The sequence below is a fragment of the Puntigrus tetrazona genome, chromosome 16, assembly GCF_018831695.1.
Source record: "Puntigrus tetrazona isolate hp1 chromosome 16, ASM1883169v1, whole genome shotgun sequence".
NCBI classification, from domain to species: Eukaryota; Metazoa; Chordata; class Actinopteri; order Cypriniformes; family Cyprinidae; genus Puntigrus; species Puntigrus tetrazona.
Window position 1 is genome coordinate 8,104,585 of NC_056714.1, and position 25,550 is coordinate 8,130,134.

At 36.8% G+C, this 25,550-nt stretch overlaps 1 protein-coding gene across 1 annotated transcript in view; it reads right to left on the minus strand.

The window, feature by feature from the left end:
* Positions 1–641: 641 nt before the first annotated feature.
* mpp7b (membrane palmitoylated protein 7b) overlaps positions 642–25,550 on the minus strand; it is a 38,729-nt gene continuing 13,820 nt past the window's right edge. The window contains exons 11-17 of the mRNA XM_043260404.1: positions 25,059–25,123; positions 14,851–15,015; positions 10,654–10,734; positions 8,013–8,106; positions 6,610–6,729; positions 4,932–5,064; positions 642–2,981 (exon numbers count right to left, since the gene is read on the minus strand). Of these exons, the coding sequence (XP_043116339.1) occupies positions 2,802–2,981; positions 4,932–5,064; positions 6,610–6,729; positions 8,013–8,106; positions 10,654–10,734; positions 14,851–15,015; positions 25,059–25,123 (838 nt within the window). The 3' untranslated portion in view covers positions 642–2,801. The remainder of the gene's footprint in view (positions 2,982–4,931; positions 5,065–6,609; positions 6,730–8,012; positions 8,107–10,653; positions 10,735–14,850; positions 15,016–25,058; positions 25,124–25,550) is intronic.

Sequence of the window (25,550 nt, forward strand, 5' to 3'; positions counted from 1 at the left end):
ATTTTTGTTGGCGTTTTTATTGTGTGCATGTGCGCGCATGAAGTATCCCGGTCGTTTTAACACACTCGGGCCTTGCTGTTCAGATAGCCCTTTAATAGCAATGACGTGAGCCCATGAAGGAACCTGACCTCTCGTAAAGCCACAAAGCCTGGGCTCTCTACCCATCCAGCTCCTCCACACAAAACCAGACAAATACAGTATCCATCTTTTCATCCAGATTTCCCTTTCTACACTGGCCTCTTTCTAGTCATTATAAATCTGTTACATAAAAAAGACTAAATTGATTGACGTTTGGATGAGCCATGACTGACTAATAAACTCATTTCACATCCACCGCAGATACATGGAAATTTGAGTGGAAAATTGCAGCACTCTCAGCTTTAAAAGCTGGATGTAATTTAGTTTTTACAAAAGAGTTCCTTGAATTTGATAGGTAGATTGCTTTTTTTTTCAAGAAAGAAAATATTCTATGTTACCTAATGTTTGTAAGGTAATAATGACAATATTTATGATTAATATAATTGAACTGATGTGATTACTATTAGCCATCTACCAATCTTTTAAAATGATTTTAGCATATGTATTGTCACGGGGTGAAGAACCACATGACAAAGATTGTTCGATAAATGCCCCCGGCGTGAATTTATTTACAAGGAATGTGCAAAGGGACAGATGGATATAGGTGCTCTGGTGCCGTGGGTGCTCTCTTCCTTCTTCCTGTGGGGCTGATCGGTCTTTTGCTGCTGTCTGAGGGAGAAATGAAAGGTTGCGTTAGTGCTCAGTCTCATGTCTCAAGGCCCCCGATATGCTTAAAATCGAATCAAAAAATGAACTGAAATGAAGTAATTTCAACAAAATCAGGCCAAAACAAAGTTTGTTTTGGCAGTTCGAATCGGCTCAACAAAGCAAACCTTTTGGGGAATTTGTTTAGCTCATAAACACCTTTGTGCTACCATAAGTCAGGGGCTGTTATGCAAACGGTGGGCGCGATCTGAAACTCCACCTTCTTTGACGCTGAATATTTTCTTCCCGGTTTGTTTCTCATTCTGCTCAGGCCAGGCGAGTGAGTAACATCTCCAAGTCACTATATATATAGCTGAGCTGCCACAGATAGCCTATAGTTGCACCTGTAGAATCGCTTGCAGAGAAAGCAATTGATTCCTACAAAGAAATTACAACGAAGCTTGTGTCAACGAGCTGGAGAAAACTCCAAGATACAAGTTATGATTCACCATCTCTACCGCTGTTCAAAGCCAGAAGAACGGTGCTGAAGAGATCTTCGTGTTGGCCTTCTTTTTAAACAGCTCCCTCTGAGGCTGGTAGGATGTGTAGCCATGGTTAGCAGGTGGTCAAACCTGGGCCAGATCCTTTAACACCTTTAACTAAAAATGATCCTAATCATAATTATTAATTTGCACATAAGTTTTACAGATATTTATTGAAAAGTGTTTAAACAATGTTTGACATGCTTGTTCAATGAAGCATAAACTAATATTGCATGTGCCCGTGGAACAGCCTTTTAGACACTAACAGCTTACAGATGGCAGGCGATTAAGGTCACAGTTACATTATGACATTAAAGACACCTTTGTACTAATTCTGAAAACACCAGAAGAAAGATGCCCAGGGACTCTGCTCACCTGCATGAACGTGCTATAGTCCTGCCGCAGGGACGCATGAGGACTGCAGATGTAGCAAGAGCAATAAACTGAAATGTGCGTAACCTAGCACATGACAGCTGATTATGCTTCCAGTGGCAAACCACGTGTAAAAATTTGTCATTATTATTATTTGACATTATTAATCAAATTTTTGATCACAGTCTGTCACAATATCAATCAAAAACCTTTCATTCTGGCTTCACAGACAGGTATACAGGCAGGTATGAGTTTTATCCCTTGTACTGATCAGGCAACCATCCAATGTAACCCCAGGAACTCTCCCGTTACTCTTTAATTCCATTTTAATATGCTAAGGGCCGGTGAAAATGATCCACTTCCTCCTCTGGCGTCCGCAAGAACAACTAAGGTTACCTTGAGCAAGCGTCTTCCTCTTAACTTCCATGTCAGCTCATCTTTCTAAATGCAGTATTTGGGAGGAACTGCCACGGGAGTTGCTCTTTTCTAGATTTAAACCTTTAAAAAAGCAGCTAAGGTTGGATTGATCCTTTTGAGAGGTTGACTCATGGATCACCTTGTATACCTGCAAATAGTAATGTTCTTCAAAACCGCTAAGGCATTTAAATCACTGTGAAGCCTGGAGTTCAATGTCAGGAACACATATAAACTTGGATTGGAACTGTTCGGTTCATAAAGCTACCTGGATGTGTTTCAGAGGTCTAATCCAGAGTTCAATCTTGTATTCACAATTTACGAAAGAAAAAAAAGAAACTAATGCTCCACCTCACTTGAACCAAATTGAGAACACATCTTTTCAATGGAAAATCCACGTCTGTAAGTGATTAATGTCAAAGCGTGAGCCACAACAGTGCACAAAGCAATATGTGTATAGAAATAATCTAGTAATACTGCCTAATGTATATCATTATGTACGAATTAGGGGCAGATAAAAATTCTTTACAATTACTTGTTTCTCAACATAAACAAACCTATTTCAACTTCAGTGCAGTGTCATGAGTTTGGCGGTTATGAATGGAGTTGATTCATGACCGGCCAGCACACACTACTTATAAGCGTATAATTACAATAATATGGTGTGCCTTTTTTATATGCAGAAAATCTCCAAAACATAGTCAAAAGTTATCACGTGTCTAAGTGGTTCAGTGAACATGAATTGCTTTTTCAGACGTGAGTCCATGTATTTGGGATCCAGTGTGTGTCTGTTTCTATCTTTGTGAGCTCATCTCTCAGCTCAGTGAAGGCCACGGCCAGGTCATCATTGATGATTACTTTCTCAAACAAGTAGCCATATTTATTCTCCATGACGTGGGCACTGGTAATCATATTCCGAAAGTCGTCCTCCTGTAAAAATGAAGAAAAGGGCAAAGCATAAGAAAAATATTACTGCGGTGTTCAATATACAACAGTTATTTCCATTCTGAAATTTGACTGGCTGACGACATTCCAAATGTGCTGATATTTATGGTGCATTGACATCTTATCAGAATTACAGCAGAGTTGGGACTTTACAATTTGTAAATAATGAGTTTTATAAGGCGGTGAATGTGAATCCCGTATTGATTCCCATTAGTGTAACAGTACTGGGATGTTTTACTGTTTGTATCACTCCTCTTGTCTGTGTTGTAGAACAGAGTATTTGAGTGTTTCCCGTGCACAAATATTAATCAGATAGGATGGGAATCAAATTAATGAGATTTTAAAAATCATACATTTTAATGGTAAAACAGTACAAAGGCTGTTAAATGGTTAATGGTAGTTTCCTTCCTTTACATTGAAAAACTGTAATAGATCTAATTGGAAAGTTTAATTAACATTATAATTTCTAGTAAAAATCTGAAAATGGACATTCCCATTTCTCTATCACACTTCACATATTTTTCTTTTTATAGCAATTTTTTTTCACTTTTTACACTGTTTTAAACCCTTACATTAGGATTTATTGCATCTCTGTTTTGAAGATGTCGTTAGTAATTAACTAATTAGTAATTAGTAAAAATAATATTGATAATTTGTTAATGTAATTATTTTTTTTAATCTGCAAAACTTAAAACGTTACTGCTGTATTTGTTAGAGTAAAGGTCTGTTTACTCTAAAAATTAGTCTTAAAATGTAACATGTTTAATAGTGTACAGCCCAATATACAATGAATTGCTAAAGTTAGAGGTTTAATTAATATTCTTTACATATATACTCATATTTAAATATATACACAAACCCTTTAGAAAAATATTCATAAGCATGAATTTAAAATACACATAAGCTGTGTATTTAAAATTCATTCAGGTCAACAGTCAAATGTTCATCCTCTTTATGATATTGTCCACTATTTGTAACATTGAAAAGACATTTAACCCACAGCTGCAGATCGTCCAAAATAATACATCTTGCCTATAAATGTCTTGCCTTACCTCAAAAGGTATTTCACTTTGCAGTTTATGAATTATAAAAAATGATGTGACATTATACATCAAGCTAAACTGACTTGGATTGGAGAAAGAAAAGTAAAGAAGACCGTAAAGATGAGTCAGCCCACTAAATCATGAAAACAAGAGATGTCCAAGCGTGTCTTGTTAAGGTCAGTGCTCAGTGCAGTCATACAGGACTTGTCCCGGGTTAATATGGAAAGATGAGCAACACATTTGCACCCAAGCGCTTGGTAGTTTGTAAAACAACCTCCAGGTGTGAGAGAGATGACCTAAGTCTTTTATAAGACCCCAGAGCAGACTTAGGTGCTCAAGCGCACAGCATGACACAGATGTGTCTTAGTGGGGTTACCAGAAGACCTTCTACCCCAAGCCTGAACAACCATCAGACATTTGGAAGTGTAAGAAGATGAACCTGTGTGTGCTCATGGGGCACACCTGCAGCCCACCCTGGAGCGATTTTTTAAAAGTGACCCTTTGTTCATTAAAGGCGCACAAAATGCCAAAGAAGCTGAGAGTTGGGTCAAGATGACGGGTCAGGTCAGGCCCTTTGCACCTATGTACTGAACTGGTGTAACATCAGGAAGGTCGTGAATTAAGAATGTGGGATTCTCCAGTGTATTCGTTTCTCCTACGTTATAAAGCATTTTTTTTGCAAAATTTTAATTAAAAAAATACACAGTTGCTGCTAATGAGGTAAGGTTAGGAGAAGGGGTAAGTTTAGGCTCAGGGTTTGAATACATTAACGCATTCACACAATTTACATGCACTTGAAATGTAAGTACAATGTAATAGCATGTGTTTAACAATAAGTGCATTGCAGATTTGCAACAGAACAGTTTGTTACATACTTTTTAACACATCTTACCGTAAATATTTTTGTAGGTGTTTGCTCATTCTGATTCGACAAAACTTTTGCTTTTCTTCGGCTCAGTCTCAAGCTCTCTATTGACGGAGGCTTCACAAATATAACATAGGGTTTAAACTCCGGGGTGTATAAGCTTGCTATAGCCTGTCAGAGAATGGAGAAATGTTTTTTTAAGAATGACATACAGTGAGCAAAATGGCAGCATACGTGTCCCTGGACCAAAGAACCAGTCATGCGGGTATATTTGTAGCAATAGCCAACATATTGTGAACAAAATTATGAATTTTGACCCATATAATGAATGATTAAGAACGATTTAGTTTTATGTCAAACATCATTAGATCATGTTCCATGAAAATATTTTGTAAATGTATTAAATTTTGCTTAGTAATATGCAGTGCTAAGGACTTTTCTCAATATTTATATGTTTTTGCAACCTCAGATTCAAAATTTTCAAATAGTTATGAATCATCCAAATATTGTCCCATCCTAACAAACCATACGTCAATCGAAAGCTTATATATTTAGCGTTCAGTAGATGTTTAAAGATCAGTTAAAAAAATGACCATTATGACTGGTTTTGTGGTTCAGGTCTACATATAGGAGTAAAAAAAATATTTAATTCAGTCATTGTCTAGTATGAATGTGTTCCTTTTCAAACCGTTTTCTATGACATGAACACTAGACCGTTTCCAAAATTCCACACAAGGCCTGCAGCATGCCTAAATTCAAATGTGTGGCCATAGCATGTTCGTTAATACAGTGAGAATGTGTCTATAAATGTTACAAGCTGATGAAAAAATAATCAGACCACAGGAAATGTACCAACTGGAGTGGAGCTGACAGAATCTCCCTGTCCAGAATGACATAATTCCTGCCCTTGAGTCTGTGTTCCAAAGTCAACAAATATGACATGTAATATAGGTCTCCCTGGCTCTCGCTTACTCTGTTTATCCCTGTTTCTCTCTTTCCTCTTTCGTTCATGCTTCTGGAGAGAGGCACAAAGCGTGGTATTTGTATCGTACAGTAAAATATGAAATGAAATTCACTAAACAATATGTCCTGGAAAGGGCAGTTGTTGTTGAAGATTACTGCGCATGATACACAGTAAAATATTCCATAAAAGTAGCTTTAATTCTACCTTAAAGAAATACACGGTAACAAACAATAGGTTTTCACTGTTTTCACTTACATTTACAGTTAAGTACCGTAATTGAATATAATGTTAACATACCAACCTGTTAAAGTACTGAAATCTGTTTTCAACCGTTGAAATACATTGGTAACCACCAAAAACAGGTGGTCATGAAAAAGTCACATGATGACCCAAAGCCCATCATAAGCAACTTTTAAACAATAAAATATATAGAAGGTGCACAGTGCCATTCACACATACACTAAACACCATCACGGTGAGACTCATTAAACTGACAATTTTAACAACATTATGTGAGATACAACTCTAATAAACGTAACATAGTGATTTCAAAGCAACAAACATCAAATTCAAACTAAATTTTAAATGCAATGCAGGGAATTCTGGGAACGTCAATTTACGTTTAATAAATTTTTCCTGTACAGGAATTTACTTTTAACAATTTAACAGGTCACAATAATTTTTATATAATCCAGTGCTTCTTGGTACTCATGAATGAATAAAAAAAAAATAATGAGCAACCTTTTACTCACATGTGGCTTCACATCCAGCAGGCACACCTTGCTCTCCGCTACAACCCTGCGCACTGAATCCAGACTCATACCGTAGTAGTTCCCTTTATATTCACCATACTCCAAAAATCTAGATGACACATTTGAGATAGCATGAAATATGGGGAATACAGTGATTTTTTTTGTATCATATTTTTATGCATGCACCACAAATGAAAGCCACATGTCTGATCAAACATTTGAGGATGGTTTGTAAAGAATGATCCAAAATGCGATGTGTTCCGTAAGTGTCACATTTGCATATAAAATAAAATAGTAAATGAATTTGTGCCTTATTCGTCGAAAGTCAAGTGCACTGCCTACCCTTAAACGGAAAGGAGAATTAATGCTAAGTATGTATTTTGTTCATTTTGTTCAGAGGACATATTAAGCAGACTATTTAGCATACTATTATAATAAAATGTAATTTACCATCTGCTTTTTGTAGGCAGTAATAGTGTAACGTTAATTGCAACAAGCACATACAATAGTTTTGTCAATAAAGCGTAATTAAAATAAATGACATGGATTTTGGGTTACAGTGTTATGTGCTAAAATAAAGCGTAAAAAAACAAAACCACTGTTCAGTGATTTCAAACCAGAATCCTTTTCTAATTTTTAAATCGCTTGCCCAGTTGGTGCTGTTTTACTAAAGTAGAGATAGGTTCCTACTGCTCAGTTCTGGTAGTAACTTCTTTAGCCTTTGGCTTCAAGGCTTTTTGTATGGTAATCAAAGATGATGGTAATTCGGTGGAGTGATTTAAAAAGCAGTCCGCTTTTCCTCTCTCTAGTACGTCTCTCTGGAAAGTTGGGCAGTCTGCTCTCCGTCATTCCTGTCTTACTTGCTTTGACTTCTTTCCCCATGTCCAACTAACAAGACAAAAAGTCATTTCAAACCACGGAGGGCTCTTAAAATATCCCCCTAGTTTAATATAATGTGACACTGTTCACGGACACATGCTTTTGAGATTTCCTTTCACTTTTGAGTGAAAATTGGAGTAAGAGAGTATTTCCTGTCAATGGATGTGATCTGCGTTTTCAGCATTAACAAGGATTACATGTGTGATTTAAATTCCACGAGCATCTTTGAAGGACGAAATAAAGCAGTCGGCTTCTATAAGATCCACTATTTAAAGTTTTATGTTTATATATTTTGAATTATATTTGGATAAAAAAAACAAGGTTATCATTTAACGGTAGTTTAATGACTATTAAACGTGTTGTTGGATTTAAACAATATGCAAATCTGGATTAACAAACTTTTATCTAACTTCCATAATTACTTGCTAAACAAAAGAGGTATAAAACAACCCAGAACTAGTCTTTATAAGCTACAGCATGGGCTGGGTACCATTTAAAGGGTGTTTAGCCTACTTGTGGTTGAGGATATCTTTTTCAAAAGTGTGTTTGGAGACAAAGTGGTACTCCACCCCTTCTCTCTCATGCTTTTTCCGCTCCCGAGTGGTATCTGTAAAAAAATAAATAAATAAAATCAAATGCTCATTTCCTATTGGGGTGGACTTACAGATCCCGATATGCTAAAAAATAATAGTATTTATAAAATTATGTTATTTGTTATAACAAAATCTTTTAATATTTTCCTTAACCTTAAAACCTACTTGTCAGATATGACTGCTATTACGTTAACAATGTGATAACAGAAAAATAATTTACTGCTATTTCTCTCTCCCAAATAGAAAATGTGACCCTATACCACAAAACCAGTCATAAGTCACATGGCTGTTTGTAGAAATAGCCACTGTATGAGTCAAAATGATTGAGTATCAGTAAAGATCGTGTTCCATGAAGATATTTTGTCAATGTCCTACCATAAATATATCAAAACTTCATTCTTATTTAGTAATATGCATTGCCAAGAACTTCATTTGGATAACTTTAAAGGCAATTTGTTTTTTTCAATATTTAAATAATTTTGCACCCTCAGATTTCAGATTTTTAGCTGTATCTCGGCCAAATGCTGTCCCATCCTAACAAACCGTACACCAATGAAAAGCGTTTTATTTATTCAGTTTCAGTTTCAAAGAACTGAACTGATTTTGTGGTCCAGAGTCTGAATTTAAGAATTACAGAGCCTTTTATTAGCTTTTAATTGGGGCTACAAAAAAAAAATACAAAAGAGAATTTAATTGTTCTAATAAATTCTAATTAAAGCAAAATACTAATTCAATATAGGCTAGGCTGGTATAAAGGAGATTTGGGTTTGCTGTAGACCCAGGGTCAATAAATACATACTCGATACAATTAAGAACACTTCTTTTTCACAAGTGGAACTGTCTCTGGTAACATGTGTCCAAAACTGAGCAAAGGTTAGGCAGTAGGACCCTTATTTAACTAGACTGAGTCACACAGAAAATATGCTCAGAGGTGAGCTTAACAAGACCTGAGGAGCTCACCACACACCCTAACTCTAATTGTCCACACGTTCTCTGCATACTCCAAAATAAACTATAAATTTTACTGCCAGTGGTGGCAAGATGCCATGCCAGTGTGATTTGTGTATGTGTGTGTGAGTGAGGGTCCACTTCATCTAACCATGCAAATCACATGAAAACCTTCTATGGAGCATGCATACTAAGTGATATGGTTAATATTGCAAAAAACGATCTAAACCCATCAACATTCATTTCAGCCCATTTCAGTATGTGTGTGTGTGTTCAGCTTAAGGGTACAAGCTTTATATGAAAATTTAAAAGCAGCAGGAGATGCTGTTTTAAACACTTTATTCTGCTGAACTGTTTATCAGTTGGGGTTGTCATACATTTTGGCGCTCATGTACGGCAACATGTTGATGCTTAATCATGTCCACCGTATTAACTGATCAGTTTTAACACTCGCTAACTCAAATGTCATAAATCAAATTAATATATATGTCAGACGGAGTTAGACCCTAACCCTGTTTCGCTACAGTTCGGGAGCTTGGAACGCAGTCAGAAATATGGAAAGCTGTTAGTTTGAGCTTCCAAAGGGGAGAAACAGGCAAGACGAACGCCAGCCTAAAGCAGAAATGTGGCCTTTTTCCAGAATAAAGAGAAAAAGTCACACCGCTCACTCCATCATGGCATCGTCTGTCTGTCTAGCTGTTAGTGGCTGAGATTATCCTGTTCTTTCATCGCTCTATCGCCCCCTGTCCACATCACTCTTGGACACTCAGAGTGGCAGTGGAAAGCTGGTTCTGTTCTCTTCTCCACTCTGGCAGTCCAACACAGCTTTAGGCCTCAATGTGGAAAGATTTGATGGTCTGCCTACAGATTATTCACGAACATTTACAAGAGTGTGGAGTCAAGGCAATAGTTTTACTTTTAAGAAATGTCATTGTTCTTGATTCTTGTTAGTCAGTTTTCTTGCTTGGAACAGAGACAGAGAATAACTAGTACCAATAGTTCATGTGTACTTTTAAGAATTAAATTTAAATTAAATAAATTCACCCATCAAATAAACAATTGACAAATTCATAGGATTACCTGTACTAGAAAAGTTTTTGCTACATCAATCAATATGTTTTCTAATTGTACTGGTTTTTGGATTTTATATATAAAATTGGATTTTATATATAAAAAACTTTCTTAAAACTTTCTCTTTTTTAAAGTAGATTGTAGGGATGGACATGAAAAAATGCATTCTCTCAAGAGTAAAAATAATGATAGCACCCAAGACTGTCACATGACCTTGAGAAAAATATTAGCTCATGTGATTTGAAAGACCACCCCAATATTTCTGAAATTCAGGTTGTACTTCACCAGCAGCGATATACAGAGCTGCTACTAAAATGGAAGTTCAAAGGCAAAATTCCAAAGATGGCTGCATACCTGTTTCTGTGGTGCATAACCCATTATTTACTTTTAATTCCCACCATATTATTTCCATTATTTGAGTCTGTCTGGTCCCTCTCATGATGTCCCTGTTGTCATTTAGTTTGGATGGTAACAGTTTCGAGGTAACTATAAGCAGGTTTACTATTAGATTGATTTATTGCACAAATGTTATATGAACTCACATGGCACAGATACACTGAAGTGTTCTGGGTCAGAGAGTAGAAGTCTTCTCTTTAACTCGGTCACACCAACCCCACTAGGCCCTGTACAAAAAAAACACACACACACACACACACACACACACACACACACACACACACACACACAGCATACACAGTTTATCACTTATTAATCAACACTGACAAAGCAATAAAGCAGCATTCGACATTCACTCAATAATTCATTCAACATAAATACAAGCTTATCTAAATCACCAGTACAGATATACATTTTCATCACACTTCAGTCAGTACTCTCGTGATCCCCGTCCAAACATTTTCTCTTTATCTTGCGCCCAACATAAAAGACTCCAGACTTGGCTGGTTAAGCTGGTACATGAACAGATTCGCTTCTTGTTTGTAGGCGGACATGTACTGTATTTAAAGTCTTCATGGACTGTCTAGGCCATGAAGTGGCCCATTATTCCAGCAGGCATCTGCTGTTTCCATCACTGGGATTTAAGTATGAGGATGATGGGGTAATGCTGTATTGATTTCAGGCTGCGGCTCCCGCCACTCGCACCCTTTCCAAAACACAGATCCAGTCTCTGCTCTGGCCCAAGCACCCCCAGAAGGAAAAGCCATACTACTGTAGTGAAAATGAAGAATCTGTCTGGTGCCCATTCATGAGAGACTAAAAGCCTGCATCTGCCAGCCACAAACAGATGGTACGGCCGCTGCGGGTGCATCTCTCGAAATCAAAATAAGTATGTTATCACTACACTGACTGCAACTGACCTCCTTGATGTGGAATTTGATTCTGGAGTGAAATTCCTGCCATTCTGATAATGCATGAAATGCTTTTGGCCATCTCAGTTCACAATTGGCGCAGGATCGCTTTTCACAGCAAATGAGTTTTACAGAGTGAGAGGAAAGAACAAAATCGCATTGAGGTTCAATATGAAAATATTAAATCATCTTGTTTGACCTCACGTGGGCCCTCTGCCTGCCCTCGCTGTCATCATCCACCAGCGCTCATCTTGCAAACAAACCTGTGGGTTGATGGTCTTTCGAAATATTTGCAAGCTGTGTCTGTGGTCAGTTGAACAAACACATTAAGGAAGATACAGTATATTTTCATTCCGGGATGCCTTTTAAGTTATAGTTCTATATGGCATACCTAGGAAAGCAGCGATCACAAAGTTAGTCAAATTAGACGTTAACGTTCTACACCCATGGCCAACAAAAACTCATGAGAATGACACACATTAGAAGTGAAACTAGCAATTTGTACAACAACCTGCTCATTAGGGATGAGCAAGCTGCTTTGGTGGGCTTAAATTTTTCTGGATATTTTGTTTGTCTCATATGCAAAATAACAAATGATGTATTAATGTGTTCATGACAGAGAATAGAATAATATATATATATATATATATATATATATATATATATATATATATACAAAACTCTTAGAGTAGACTGTTAGGGTTTAGAATTTGTAGAATAAGTTGACATATACTTGCAAAGTTTCTCATAGTCAGTATGTTGTATGTTGTGGATCCATCAAAATAAAATGTTAGAAGTTATTAAGCAGACATCAGTCTACTAATATTTTAATAAATATTAGTTGACATGTAGTTGGTAGGCACTGTTAGCAGAATAATCCCCTGTCATTGCTTTCTTAATGTAGTTCTGAAAAAAGAAATTGGGGGGAAATCTCATTACAGGACAACAAAAAAGGCATGAAATGTATAATTATCTGATATTTTAAGAGATTACTCACCCTGACACAATGTCAGAATCTGTATGTGTCCTCTCAGTTATATAATTTCAATTTTTTGTTGATGCATGTTAGTTGCAGCATATTATTTGCTGTACCAAAGTTTTAAAATAAAACAAATGTGCAAACCTATTTAATAATGCTTATTTTCAGGAATGTTTGAAATGTATCTTTTAATGAGGATTCTTTCTTCGTTATGCAATTCCCTGCAATTTTTTGAGAGAAATATTAAAAACCAACATCAAATTTCAGATGTATTAGTGTGAATTAAACTTCAAAGTATTTGTCAATGAAAACATATAATACATACAATAATAATAACATATACACACACAAACACACACACACACACATATATATACAAAACCAGTCCTAAGTAGCACGGGTATATATAAATATGCGTCACAATGATCTTTTTTTTATGTCATGAATCATTAGGGCATTAAGTAAAGATTCCATGAGTATATTTTGTAAATGTCCTACTCTAAATGCATTAAAACTTTAATTAGCTATATGCATTGCTATGGACTTGATTTTGAGAGGTTTAAAGGTGGTCCCAATATTATTTTTTTTTAACATTCAGGATTCAAATACATATATTTCACATAAATAGAAGCATTAATATATAGGAAGTAAATGTCAAGTCTACTTGTCGAAATCAAGAATAATCACTAATCATGAAAAGTTTCACAGCAGCTAATTTCAGACATTGCAGACGAAACTAGAGGGAAAAAGCAGTCTGGTGCCACATTTTTGTTCATTTTTCTCATATATCAATGGTAGACAAACCAGGTTCTGACCTCGCTGAGATGATTTAATGTTTTTGAAATAAATCCACACAGTCCTTGAACATATTGGCTCTTTGGCCAGACTTGTCAAGGCTCACTTGAAGTCCTTCAGTACTGGGAGAGACTTTGCTGTGCTCCTGTACATTTTTTGTTGTTTGTTTAGGAAAGAAGTCTTGCATTCACTTACACCTTGCCAACAGCTGTTCTCACCCCTGATATACCTAAGAATTAATGCTCTAAATTTACCACAAGGGCATATTTTTAATTCAGCAGTGGATAAAAAGGAGTGAAAAAGTTTAAACGATCTCACACGCCTCATCAAATTTCTAAGTAGAATATCATGCATTCATAATTTTGCAAACACTGAAACAATGAGGGCATTTAGGCAGACAATTGCTACTTTTATAACAATAGAAATTCTATCTGCCAAGATGCCATTCAGTTTTGAATATTTATAGCTATACACTCAGCAACAGAAAAGCTAAACTTCCATTTCATTAAACTTCTGAACAGATAGCTCTGGGTTTCATGGTTTCATGCTTAATGGAATGTCAGCTTTTGATTATGGTCATTTTCTAAACTCTTGCTACTGATGGACTGTGGCAACAGGGAATGTAAATGATGTAAAAAATAGCAAGTGGCTCCAGCTGTATGGAGGGCTGCCTGGCATATTGAAGCAGCACTTTCATGTTTAGATAATAAGCACATATTCTTTTGGCTCCTTTGGAGTCTGACTTTAGAAATGATGTTGAGGTGAACATTATGCAGACCCAGATCTACGTCCAGGCAGTACAATGAAAACAGATATGTAGACTGCAGATCCATGTGTTAATTTAACTTTCCAGACTCTCTTTCTGTACAGTATCTATATTATTCACCTCTATCAATAAATATCATTATTTCAAACTTGCATGCATTTTTGTTTGTTCCCTTTGCCAAACACATGCAAAAGAATAAATAATAATATATATATATATATATATATATATATATATATATATATATATATATATATATATATATATATATATGTATGTATTAAGACTTTTCCATGCTTTTTTCCCACGCAGTTACAATGAACAGCTGTTAAGCTTCCAAAAATATACAAAATATTATGAAAATGGAACATGTGACTTTAAAGTCAGGGCCCCATGGCTAACAGCTCTGTGGCAGGGAAGCTTACCAGTGATGAACAATGCAAAATTAGCTTTCTGACTTTTTCTCCCACTATTTTTTTTTCTTGCAATTGAGAATTGATGAATAGAATATCACAATTGCTAGTTACAATGTCAGAATTACCAGATATAATCTCGGAATTGTGGCTTTATGTAAGTTTTGACTTAAGTTCATATCTCAATCTTTGGAGAAAAGAAGTCAAAATTGCGAGGGAAAAAAGTCAGAATTTTAAGATATAATCTTGCTATTCAGAATTGTGAGTTTATATCCTGCAATTGTATTTTGCAGCTCTGACTTTATAACCTGCAATCGCACATTCATTTCACACAGATGTAAAAAAAGTCATAATTAAAATAATTAGAAAAAGGCTTCCATACATTTTTAACTATTGTGTAATTTTCAACACTAAACATTGAATAATGACAGACTTTAAGTATAAATTTTGCAATTTTTTTATTCAAAAATCATTCTCACCAGTTAGGAGCACAAGGCGGTAAGGCTCGTCAGGCTTTCTTTTGTAAGGCAGGACCTCCTGATATATTGGTAAATGGATTCCGGCATGTCCTTCATCCGTCTTTTGTCTCACCTGTTGACGTGTGCCGTCCATCCGGCTCAACCGGAAACTTTTCCTCAAACCAGCTGTGGTAAAGGAGAAAACTAAATCAATTAACTTAACATCATGTAATTAAATTTATAAGAATACTTGGACTGTTTTGTATCATTTTTTATTGATTTAAATTTACATAGGTATGTCATAATATGTCAAGCTTGATTTGATTCTTTTCTCCCCTTACATTGAGTAATGTGTTTAGAAATTACAGCATAATTTGCTCAGAGTTCCTACAAAGTAGAGATGCCAAAAATATTTGGGCAGTTGTTCTTACATCTGTTTCTTATTAGACAAGTGTGTTCGTCTGGATCATTAGTGTATGTTTTAGATAGCTGTCAATGTCTAGTTTTTCTTTGGAATTGGTTCTTGGAACCTGAAATCAGACATGAGGACCAAAGCAGGGTCAACAAAACTGAGAAATCAGTAGACTTGAATCCAAGAGGTAGTCAAAACTATAGTTTTGGCAAGACTTGCTGTTTGGTGATCTTAACAGTGACCAAAGAGAATCAGTAATGTGGTTGTCAGAAGAAAACTTTAACCGTGAGGAAACCCCCATCAAGAAAAATGAATAGCAGTATTCACCAGTATTCCAAGAGATTTCTTAAAGACTATCCATGTGAATGTGATGGAAGTTTAAGTAGCACATTACGGTGCTTGGACGGTGGTTCCCAATCCTGTTCTGGAAGCCCCCCAACTGTACACATTTTACTTGTCTTGCATATCTGACACACCCACTTGGAGTTTTGGAGTTTCTACAAACAAGATGATAAGTTATATCAGGTGTGTGTGTGTTTGATTAGGGAGACATCCAAAACGTGTAAGGTTGGGAAACACTGCTCTGGGATATGAAGCAGAACTGATTATTGCAGGCCATGATTACACAGTGCAGGACAGGATGGACACAATGACTCGCAAAAACCTTACTTGGAGAGTCTAGCTTACAAGAACCTTTCCTTCACGGGAGCAATAAAGTAGAGGTAGTCTTGAGAAGCCAGAACTTCAGACTGATGGCTGAAGGTTTGGAATACATAGTAGTGTTCATTGGCTACAGCCCGCCCATGAGGCCGTTTGACTGACATGTCAAACAACCAATCACAGTTTGTGATTGTTCGGGGCCTGGAAATGCTGCAACAATAACAGACCAGTGTGTAAAACTCTTGGACGTATACTTTTGAAAATCCAGCATTCAGTTGATCCTGAAAGGCGCTCATCTTCACAGTTGTGAACACAAAGGCTTTCTTCTTTCGTGAGAGGCTTGGGGTGACAGTGTCTTTATTTTCAGGTGGAATTTTAAAAAATGCAACACACCTCCCGGAAATCCTGTATAATTCAACCAATCCGACGACAACTTCTAAACTCCTGAAGTGTTTCCAGATAAGTGTGCCATATGCATCGGACATTTAGCCAACATTCCGTGGACGTGACGTCTGAGGCTGAGACTAAAGTATAGTGATTGGAGCACTGAATTCTTTAAAAAAAAAAAAGGTTTGAAAACTCTTGGAAGAGCTGAATCCTCTTTACTGATGATAATTTGGGCCTTGTTCAGATCTATTTCCATGCAATCAAGATATAACAAAAACTTAAAAAAAAAGACATTCTGGAAATGTATAGCACATTGTTTCAAACTTGGACAAAGTTACCTTTCACTAATAGCTTTGTGCACAAAGTATTTTGAAAAGATAAGCATGTTGTTAAGGTACTCTGTCGAGCATGATACATAAATACTTAATTGATGAAATTCTGGAAGCCTGTAGTGACCTGAAAGACTGGGAGACTGGCCAAATCAAACTGCAATACCTGCCCTGTAGGCATTATGAAGATGCTCTTCTAGTCTTTCGCCTCTTGGGTGAGCAGCAGGGTGTAGACTTCTGAACTTTCTGAATAATTTTTTGAAGATGGTGTTTTTTGTCAAATCAAAAGTAGCAACCATCAACTTGAGACAGTATTAATTGTTTAATTTAAAAAACAACAACATTAGTTATCCCAAGAAGAAAAGCCAGCATGTGCTATAGATGTGGATAGGTGGATAAAACCATACCAGCTTCCGCTAATTGCTGTTAGTGTGTTCACGAGAAAGTGGCATCTAGCAGATGACATAAGATGTCAGCTAGAGATTGTGGATTTTAGAGGCTGTTTACACCTGGTCACTTCATATATTTTGTGTAATCAGACAGCAATCTGATCATGAAAAGACCAGGTGTAAATGAACTCTGAAATGCATTCATTGTTCAGATATAAATGCATCTGGCTGCTGAAACCACATATGTAAATTTAACTTTCCCCAAAATGTTAAAATAATAAATGTGTGAGAGTATGTTATAAGCTGCATGAAGCTAATGCAACACACATCACTATGGACAATCTTCTCCTCGGCAAGCCAACGTGCAAACTGCCACAAATGAAGCAAAGTAAGGTGCAGATAGTCAACACATAATCATATACATTATTTGTTGTAAGACAAAGGTATCTTTCCAGTGCTGATACCGTGCTATCCCATTGCCATCTTTGATCTTTCAATGCGCTGATAATTTTAAAAAATGCAATGCTTATTTTTTGATTTCTTTGACGTGAACCCAAAAGCATGGTAATTGAAACTGAAATTGTAATTGAAAGAAAAATGTATATCCTTTTTGTGATGACATTTCACGTTTTAACAATCACATTTTAAAAAGGCCTATATTAACCCCCTAAAGCCATGTGAAGTACTTTTTATAAAGGGTGGATGCACTATATTGGACTTTTTACATTTTTAATGTAACTCTATTCTATTCATCTGAAAGACGAACACATATGTACCTAGAATAGCTTGAGAGTGTGTAAATCACGGGTAAATCAATATTTATCTATTGGTGAACTATACCTCTAATATGAGAGGAAGCATTTTTATTCTCTATCGGTGTAATAGTATAATAAGGAACTCAGCTACCACCATATAAACACAACTTTTAGCAGGCATACAGCATATGGAATCCCAAAGGCCCACATCTCATAAACTATTCAACTCAGCAGCACAAACTAAACATATAGGCATCAGAAATGTTATTTCCAACATATAAATCAAATGCAGTATTTTGCAGTAAACAAACAAAAGTTCTGAGTTTGAAGGATTTTTGTGGGAAAGATGCATACAAACTCTGTTTTCATGTAATGTTCCACACAATTTCTAAACAAATGTTGGGTAATTAGTCAAAACATCTGCTGCAATGCAGAGAAAAAAAAGCTGGAGGTTTATAATTATAATTATAATTGTCCAGTTCATTTAGTAGCTACCAGTGATAACACTATCATAAACACATTACAGGGCACTGAATGTTCATCTACACCTCTGGGAATTATGTAGCTGAGGGCCTGAACATAGTGGTCTTGGTGAACAGATGTAAGGCATATCTCACAATTGTCTACTGCAGTATCCTCTGTACAAATACTTGTTTGATTGGTCCCACCAATATTAATCTTGCTGAATCCTTTAAATGCTTCCAGACGTTTAGTGTCCCACATAGACAGCAAAATTGGAGGCCTAAAGGCCAAACAGCTTCTGGATAAATAAATCAAAAAGAAGCTAGGAAGATTTGACAGAGATAATCAAACCAATGCCTAAAGATGAATTTTATCTGGCCCACTGGACTCCCACTAGGTAGGGATCTCTAGACAGCGGTTTTTCTTTCTTAGATTCTTTTAACTTTTTTTTTTTTTTTTTTTTTTTAAATTTATGCAGTTCAGGATATCTACGTAGACTTAAGTAAAGAAAAAATACCACTAAACATACAATAGTAAAAAATTATACTCTACACTGTAAAAATGTTTTATTGCGTAACCCAGAACTTGCTTCATGTGGTAGCTAACAAAATAAATAAACTTGTACAAATCAAGAATTCAAAATAATACGTAAGATCTGGATGACTAAATCAGCTTTATTACACTGATGGGATACAGGAATACAAATGAAAGCCATTTCCCTTAGTTTTCTGTTACTGAAAGACACAATAAGGGGAAAAAACACAGGACAGGAAAAAATAATTTTTTTTGAAACATAAGCTATTATGAGGTTATAGGAAAGATGTTTTCGTGAGCACAACAATGCTGCTATAGATATACCAGAGAGAATCTTTTGGTCTGTGACACTATAGTTCCATCAGCCTTCACGCTCATCTCTGTTCACAGATGACCTTGGTTACAACTAATGAACATTACTGCTTGTTTCCATCCTGCTCAAGGAAAGCTGAGCGGCTGGCAGTAAATAACCTGGATCAGTCTCGATCCTTAATGCAGTTGATGACTGGTGATGGTGGTGCTGACAGAGGCGGACTTTATCTAGAGATTAGAAACTTGGAACCTGCAGCATTTTTCGTGTCGGAAAACTTACAGAAACATAGCCACATGACCAGTTTCAGAAAATAACACCGTGCAGGAGTCACCACTCCAGAAGGTTAATGGTCCTTAATTCATGGGCTACACCAAAGCAGGGCTTTCACCACATGCATGCGGTCTCGCGGAAGCCATGTTGTGGGCACGGCGAGGCTCTGACTTACTGCAAATGATATGGGCATCTCCTAGCTCTGACATCTGTGAAATTACACTCAGTGGTAGAACAGCCTCTGTCTTATTATAAGTTACAGAGATGTTTGAGTTTTTGGAAGCAGTTTTGTTAGGATTGACTTGGGATCATGGTAATCCTGGTGGTCATGTTGTTTTCCAGAGTCTGTAACATGGAAGACCACTGTAGACAGGGAGCAATGGATCTCAGCCAAAAGAAGAAAAAAAAACACAGGATACAAAAACAAGATACCCACTTACACAAATCAGCACTAATAAAATCAGCTCAGATCGTTAAGGGCACCATCAAATTAAAATGTTTTTGGCTTTTTTGTCCATGTGTGTTAGCTTTGAAGTCAGATATTATGTTACTACAAATTGGTGTCTGGGGATTCCTGGGGTCTGAGACAGACAGACAAACAGATCACGCTGCTGCACAAATAGCATGTAAAACAACCTATAGCAGATCAATACAGGTGGAGCTGGGGAAGGTGGAGGGTTTCTGGGGAATTCTGAAAGCGTCCTGCAAAATGCTCAAGTGGATGATAACCGGCCATTTAAATGTAACGAAGCAAACGCATTGGTTGCATATTCAACATGCACTAATCAGCTTGTGTCAAGTCAATGAATTGTTGAATTGTTGTTTTTAAAAAAATCATGATTTATATTCTGGAAAAAAAACTTGTTCAAACAAATGAGTCTTTGTACATGGCTACATATAGATGTATTTATATTTCTGTCCTGTATACATTTAGAATGTCTTAAACTGCATAAAAATATTCATGACTAATCTTGTAGATTATTCATTCATGTATGTTGATTATCCTGACAGATTCTATTTGTTGAGTTAAGCTGGACATATGCTTAAACCCTGCACTTCCATAACTGACGGCAAACTCGCTATGAAACCCAGCCCTTCATGTGCTTTTTCTTTTTTAACAATCTTTTATGCTCACATGTGCATCAAGAATCATCTTTAATTTCTTACATTTTCTATTTTGAGTGCACTATTCCATTTTAGAAAGAGTGAGAGGTATTCCAAAACACACTAGATACCCTGTATACCCCCAGACTGCTGCCCTAGCATTCTTGGAGCGATGCACGTAGCCACCCTGATGAACCATTAAATCATCGATAGCGATTTAATGTGCGAGCAGTGAGCCAACACAGACACAATATATCCCATGCAGTGGAATCTGGACAGACAATTTGCTAATATGACAGGGAACTTTTTTTATGCCTCTTCAGAAACCACACGGCACGCAACCTCATCAAGTGCACAGTCCACATTATCTGCCACAAACGGTACATAAAATGTATGACATATATCATATGCGGTTGGTTACACCAGACTGCATGCTAAAACCATTATCAGTTTGACGAAGACTTTCGGTTGCCATATTACCGAAGTCTGCTAACGCACATGAGCTGCGGCTACCTGACACCGAAAACATTCAAAAGATCTGGAGAAGTAAGCAAGCTTTCTGGAGTTTCAAGCATGCATTAAATATTGGCTCTTCGTAGCATGTGGGACTGCATACTGATTAAATAATCTGGTTTGTAAATAGAGCCTGTTTTTAATGCGTCTCTGTTTTTCCATGTCTGGATCTTATTGGGATTTGCTGATACCTTTTCCAGGTTTCCCCAGTTTAATATCCCACCACACCTCTCCCTCATGACCCTTTTCATATCCCACAATACCCTGGGCCTTGTATCTCCACGTGGTTACTCTGAACAGCACCTCTAAATTTTAGCAAGGGCTTTGCTGAATAGATTTATAGAAGAATGTTGACAATTGCTCAAAAAGCATCCAGTGCTACCAGAGCTCTCCGTCTGTGGCAAAAGCATCCAATTTTCCATCACATACTTGCTGCACTGCTGCTGTGATAAATCTGAAATTTTGGAGCAGGCAAAATAAGCCCAGTATGGCCTGGTCCCATTGTAATGTCTTAAGCATGTTTTCTTGAGGGACCGCAGCAGCCCTGACGCTAGTTTGGCCATTGTGTGTCCTGAAGATTAGCTGTGGACATTCTGGCTTTTGAAGTGGGGTCAAGGTTGCCAAAGAGCTGAAAATGAGGCACGTCTCTGCTAGACTCATCCGGTAGCCTAGCTGCTAAATGAGCGCAGTGCGTGTTTAGCTCTCAGATGGCCTTTATCACTAATGGACCAGCACAAAGCACCCAGTCTGGAGCCATCAAAGCCTCTCCCATTAGCATGAATGCTCAAACCAGATCAGACTAAATCTAAAACTAATGATCCTCACCTTGAATAAACATCATCCTCATAATAGTGTGGGAACATAATGCAAAAAGTACAAATCAAACAGGATGAGATGGATATCTCTAACAACTGTCTTGTTCATCAGTACTAGCCAAGTCACATATACTAAAAAAAAAGGAGCGTGGCTAGTTGCATTTGAGTTAGCGGTGAGTTCAAACAGAAAGGCATGTTTTTATTTATGCATACAGATTATCTGTACGGAAACAATGTTGATTCAGTATAAACATGTATATATGTGTTTTCTGGAAATGAAATGTATTGCAGTGGACCACAAATAAATTCCTGAATAAGTTTCTTGAATATGCTATATATCTGTGTGTGTGTTTGCAACTTTAAGACCCAATGGCTATGTGCTTACAGTGTTTAAAGTATAAAATAACAGGCTAGGAGGGTACCAATAAAAATGTAGACTTACCTATATTTATGCCACTTATTGCTCCATAGTCCACATCCTCTGGGTATTGGGTGAAAGCAGGTTAAAGAGAAAAGAGAAAAAGTGCACTCTAATTAAATAATGATAAATGTGAGATGGAGTCTGGGCAACCCTTAATCAAGAAGTGGTGAAAGAAAGGGGTAATTTGCAGTGTTACTGTTCTTTACACTTGATGTAAACAAAGACAAAAATACTGGCAAATTAGAGCTGGGTTACTCTTATGTGACTGTGCTGAAAAGGATGAAAAATTACCTTCCATGTTGTCTTTTCAGTGTGAATGAAAGGGCAAGAGAGAGAGAGAGAGAGAGAGAGAGAGAGAGAGGGAGAGGGAGAGAGAGAGAGGGTCAATCAGACTTTGAACTCACAACAATAGAATAAAAGGTTTTAACATTTTATAGAGATTTCTAATATTCAGGAAATACATACTCATTCTTAGGTTACACAAACATCATAGCTATTTGTTAAAGAAAGAAGCTGCATTTAGATACAGCAAAAGGCCTAGCACTTCATCAATCAATCTTACTGTATAATCATGTGATGTCGTTCTTACTGCCTAAATTTGGACTGTCACGGTCACAGAGTTAGACTTCACCCTCACAGTTAGTTCACTGACCGCTTATGCATATTACTCACAGGCCGTGAGTGTACATTCTCTGTCTGGCAAGCTCTAAGCTGATTGGCTGACAAGGAGCAGGGGAATATGTGGTCCAATGAGGATAAGCAGATTGAGTGATTTTTAAAACAGCATAGTTTTGAACAATGTCCTGTACAATCAATAACTGACACCAATAAATATTATTTAAAACAAAAGGCAATATCTAATCAATCTGCAAGCCCAAAAGCTAATTTACGTAAATGCACTTTTAGTTTCCATTTAAAACAACCTAATGATGGACTGTTTGACTCATGGGATTTAATTTACTTTATCTATTTTAGATAAACCTGCTCTTTGCTTTAGGATACACATTTAAGATAAACATTTGCTCATCTCTACTTTTTCATTAGTTTTTTTATGATGTACCGTAAATCGAGAAAAGAAAGGAAAATGTAATCATTTTGAAATAGAAGCATGCTTTTATTCCTCCAACGGGATGAGGTGAGTAACGCAAATCCAAAATTTACAATATGTGTGTGGTCTTGTCTTGAGAAGCCACAGTGCAATGGCTGCCAAAGGGCAAGACGTGGACGTTTCAGTCCAATTGTCCATCATGCTGTGGCCAGGGTGGATTTTTGGAATAGTAATTGCAATTTTCTGTGACCAAGCTCAACTTGTCCTAACCATGTCCTCACCTGCGGTTCATCGGGGAATGATGTGTTTCATGCTTTTACAGAGCCAGTAAAAACGCTGGTGCTGTCTTGAGTTTAACATGTGGCATTTTGGTAACCTTCTGCTTCAACCCAAGATCTGTGTTTGAGTGTGCTTTCGGGGAGGCCGTAAAGTGACCTCGTCGATCATCGCCGTGCGAGTACTCGGAGTCGCAGAGCAGCTGTCACTCTCCTCGCATCCAACTCGCAGATGGAGGTTTTATAGGGAAGGCTGTTGCTTTGAACAGACCTACAATGGCTTTTCAAGACGAGATCAAACTATTCCAGATCCATCTATTGGCTTCCTCCTTTTCCACCCCAATTTAATTCCCTCAACAATTTATACAGCAGCAAAATAAAGACTTACGACAACGTCAACTGAATGTTGTTGCTTTGCATGTATTTTGTTTTCATTGTTCATCAGTTGATATGTAGTGTGCATTGTTTATTCTATGATACCATAATTGTTTAAGTTTAAGCCAAACTTTAATACCACATGTAAAATATTAAAACATATCTGCCAAAAGTTTGCTTGTATTAATCTGAGTAAGGAATTTATATCAGATGCGTTATATTGAATCCAAAATATTGTAGTTTTTTACAACACAGAATTCCCTATTTAAATATCTTTAATAAATAGACTAAATTCATAAGAATATTACAATAAAACTAGTTCATTTTATAAATGGATTTCTGGAAAACTGCTTTCATCCTGAGGTTACACATTGCTGTCTTTGCTTTAGTCTATGCTGAAGTCTTTAGCAAAAATGAAACTAAGACTGATTGACTAAGACTGTTCTGAACAGTGCGACTGCAACCTTTCCAATGGCTTAGTATGAATGTGTTCACACGTAGTAAAACATTTTTTAATATGTCCGGCAGAGCCACTGTGATTTACAGCACTTCCTCAGACTTTATCAGGTCATTTATTCAGCTCACATCTCCAGAGAGCAGCTCCAGGAAGATGCCTGGCACCCTTAGACACACTCTCATCTCTAACTGTCACTAACAGTTTTTGTAGCGATGTTAAGCGTGACATCACACCATTTCCACAATCATTTCCACATCACTCTTTTACACAGCGTGGGATGTCTATTTTTTGTTTAAATATTTCATCCAACAGGAGCTCCAATGACCTTAAAATTTCCCTGAAAAAATGTTATGATTATATTATGCCTTATAGGCTACTTGTTGTCTTTTATGCCTTCATATAGCATATATACAATTTGGACTCTTTTAAATGACCTAATAAAAATGAATTGGACTTCCAGTTTTCATATAGACTTTTTCATATATGATGGCCTTAGCTGAGTGATCTGATTATGACATAAGGCTCAGGAAAAGTGCATAAACCCTACTACAAGCTGGGCTCAGGTATGTATGGATCGCAGCAATCACAGACTTGCTAGTGTACACCATTTGGGACAGGGACAGGAAGAGTGATGATTTTTAGCATTTGTATATTTTAATTGATGTCTTATCTGCCTGTTGTTTCAATACTGCTTGGATTTCTGAGCTTACCAACATATATCATGGCCTCTCTCAGTGGGTGGAACAGAACTGCAGGCCTTTGTAAAGTCACTCTCCTGTAGGGAAACATAGGAACCATGTTGAAAATATCAACATCTCAGTTAGCTCAGGGAAATTCATCATAAATATTGTAAAGCTGTCTCTTTAGAGTTAAAAGAAGTTCAGTCTCTCATAGTCAAAACATTTGACAAAAACATTAGTAGGTCTGGTTGACATTAAAGCCTATTCTGGCTGAAACTCACTATAGCTTGGCGTCGTCAGTTAGAATTCCAATTGCAGTAATAACCATAATAATATGATATATTGAATATATTTTAAAATGTGATTTATTTAAATTAAAATCTAAATTTTCCAAGTCATTCTTCATTGTCACATGATCCTTCAAAAATCATTCTTATATGCTAAATTTGTACTCACTGATTAATATTACTACAGTTATATTACTACATCGTGCAGCCCTGGTAACAATGTTTTGAAAGCTCT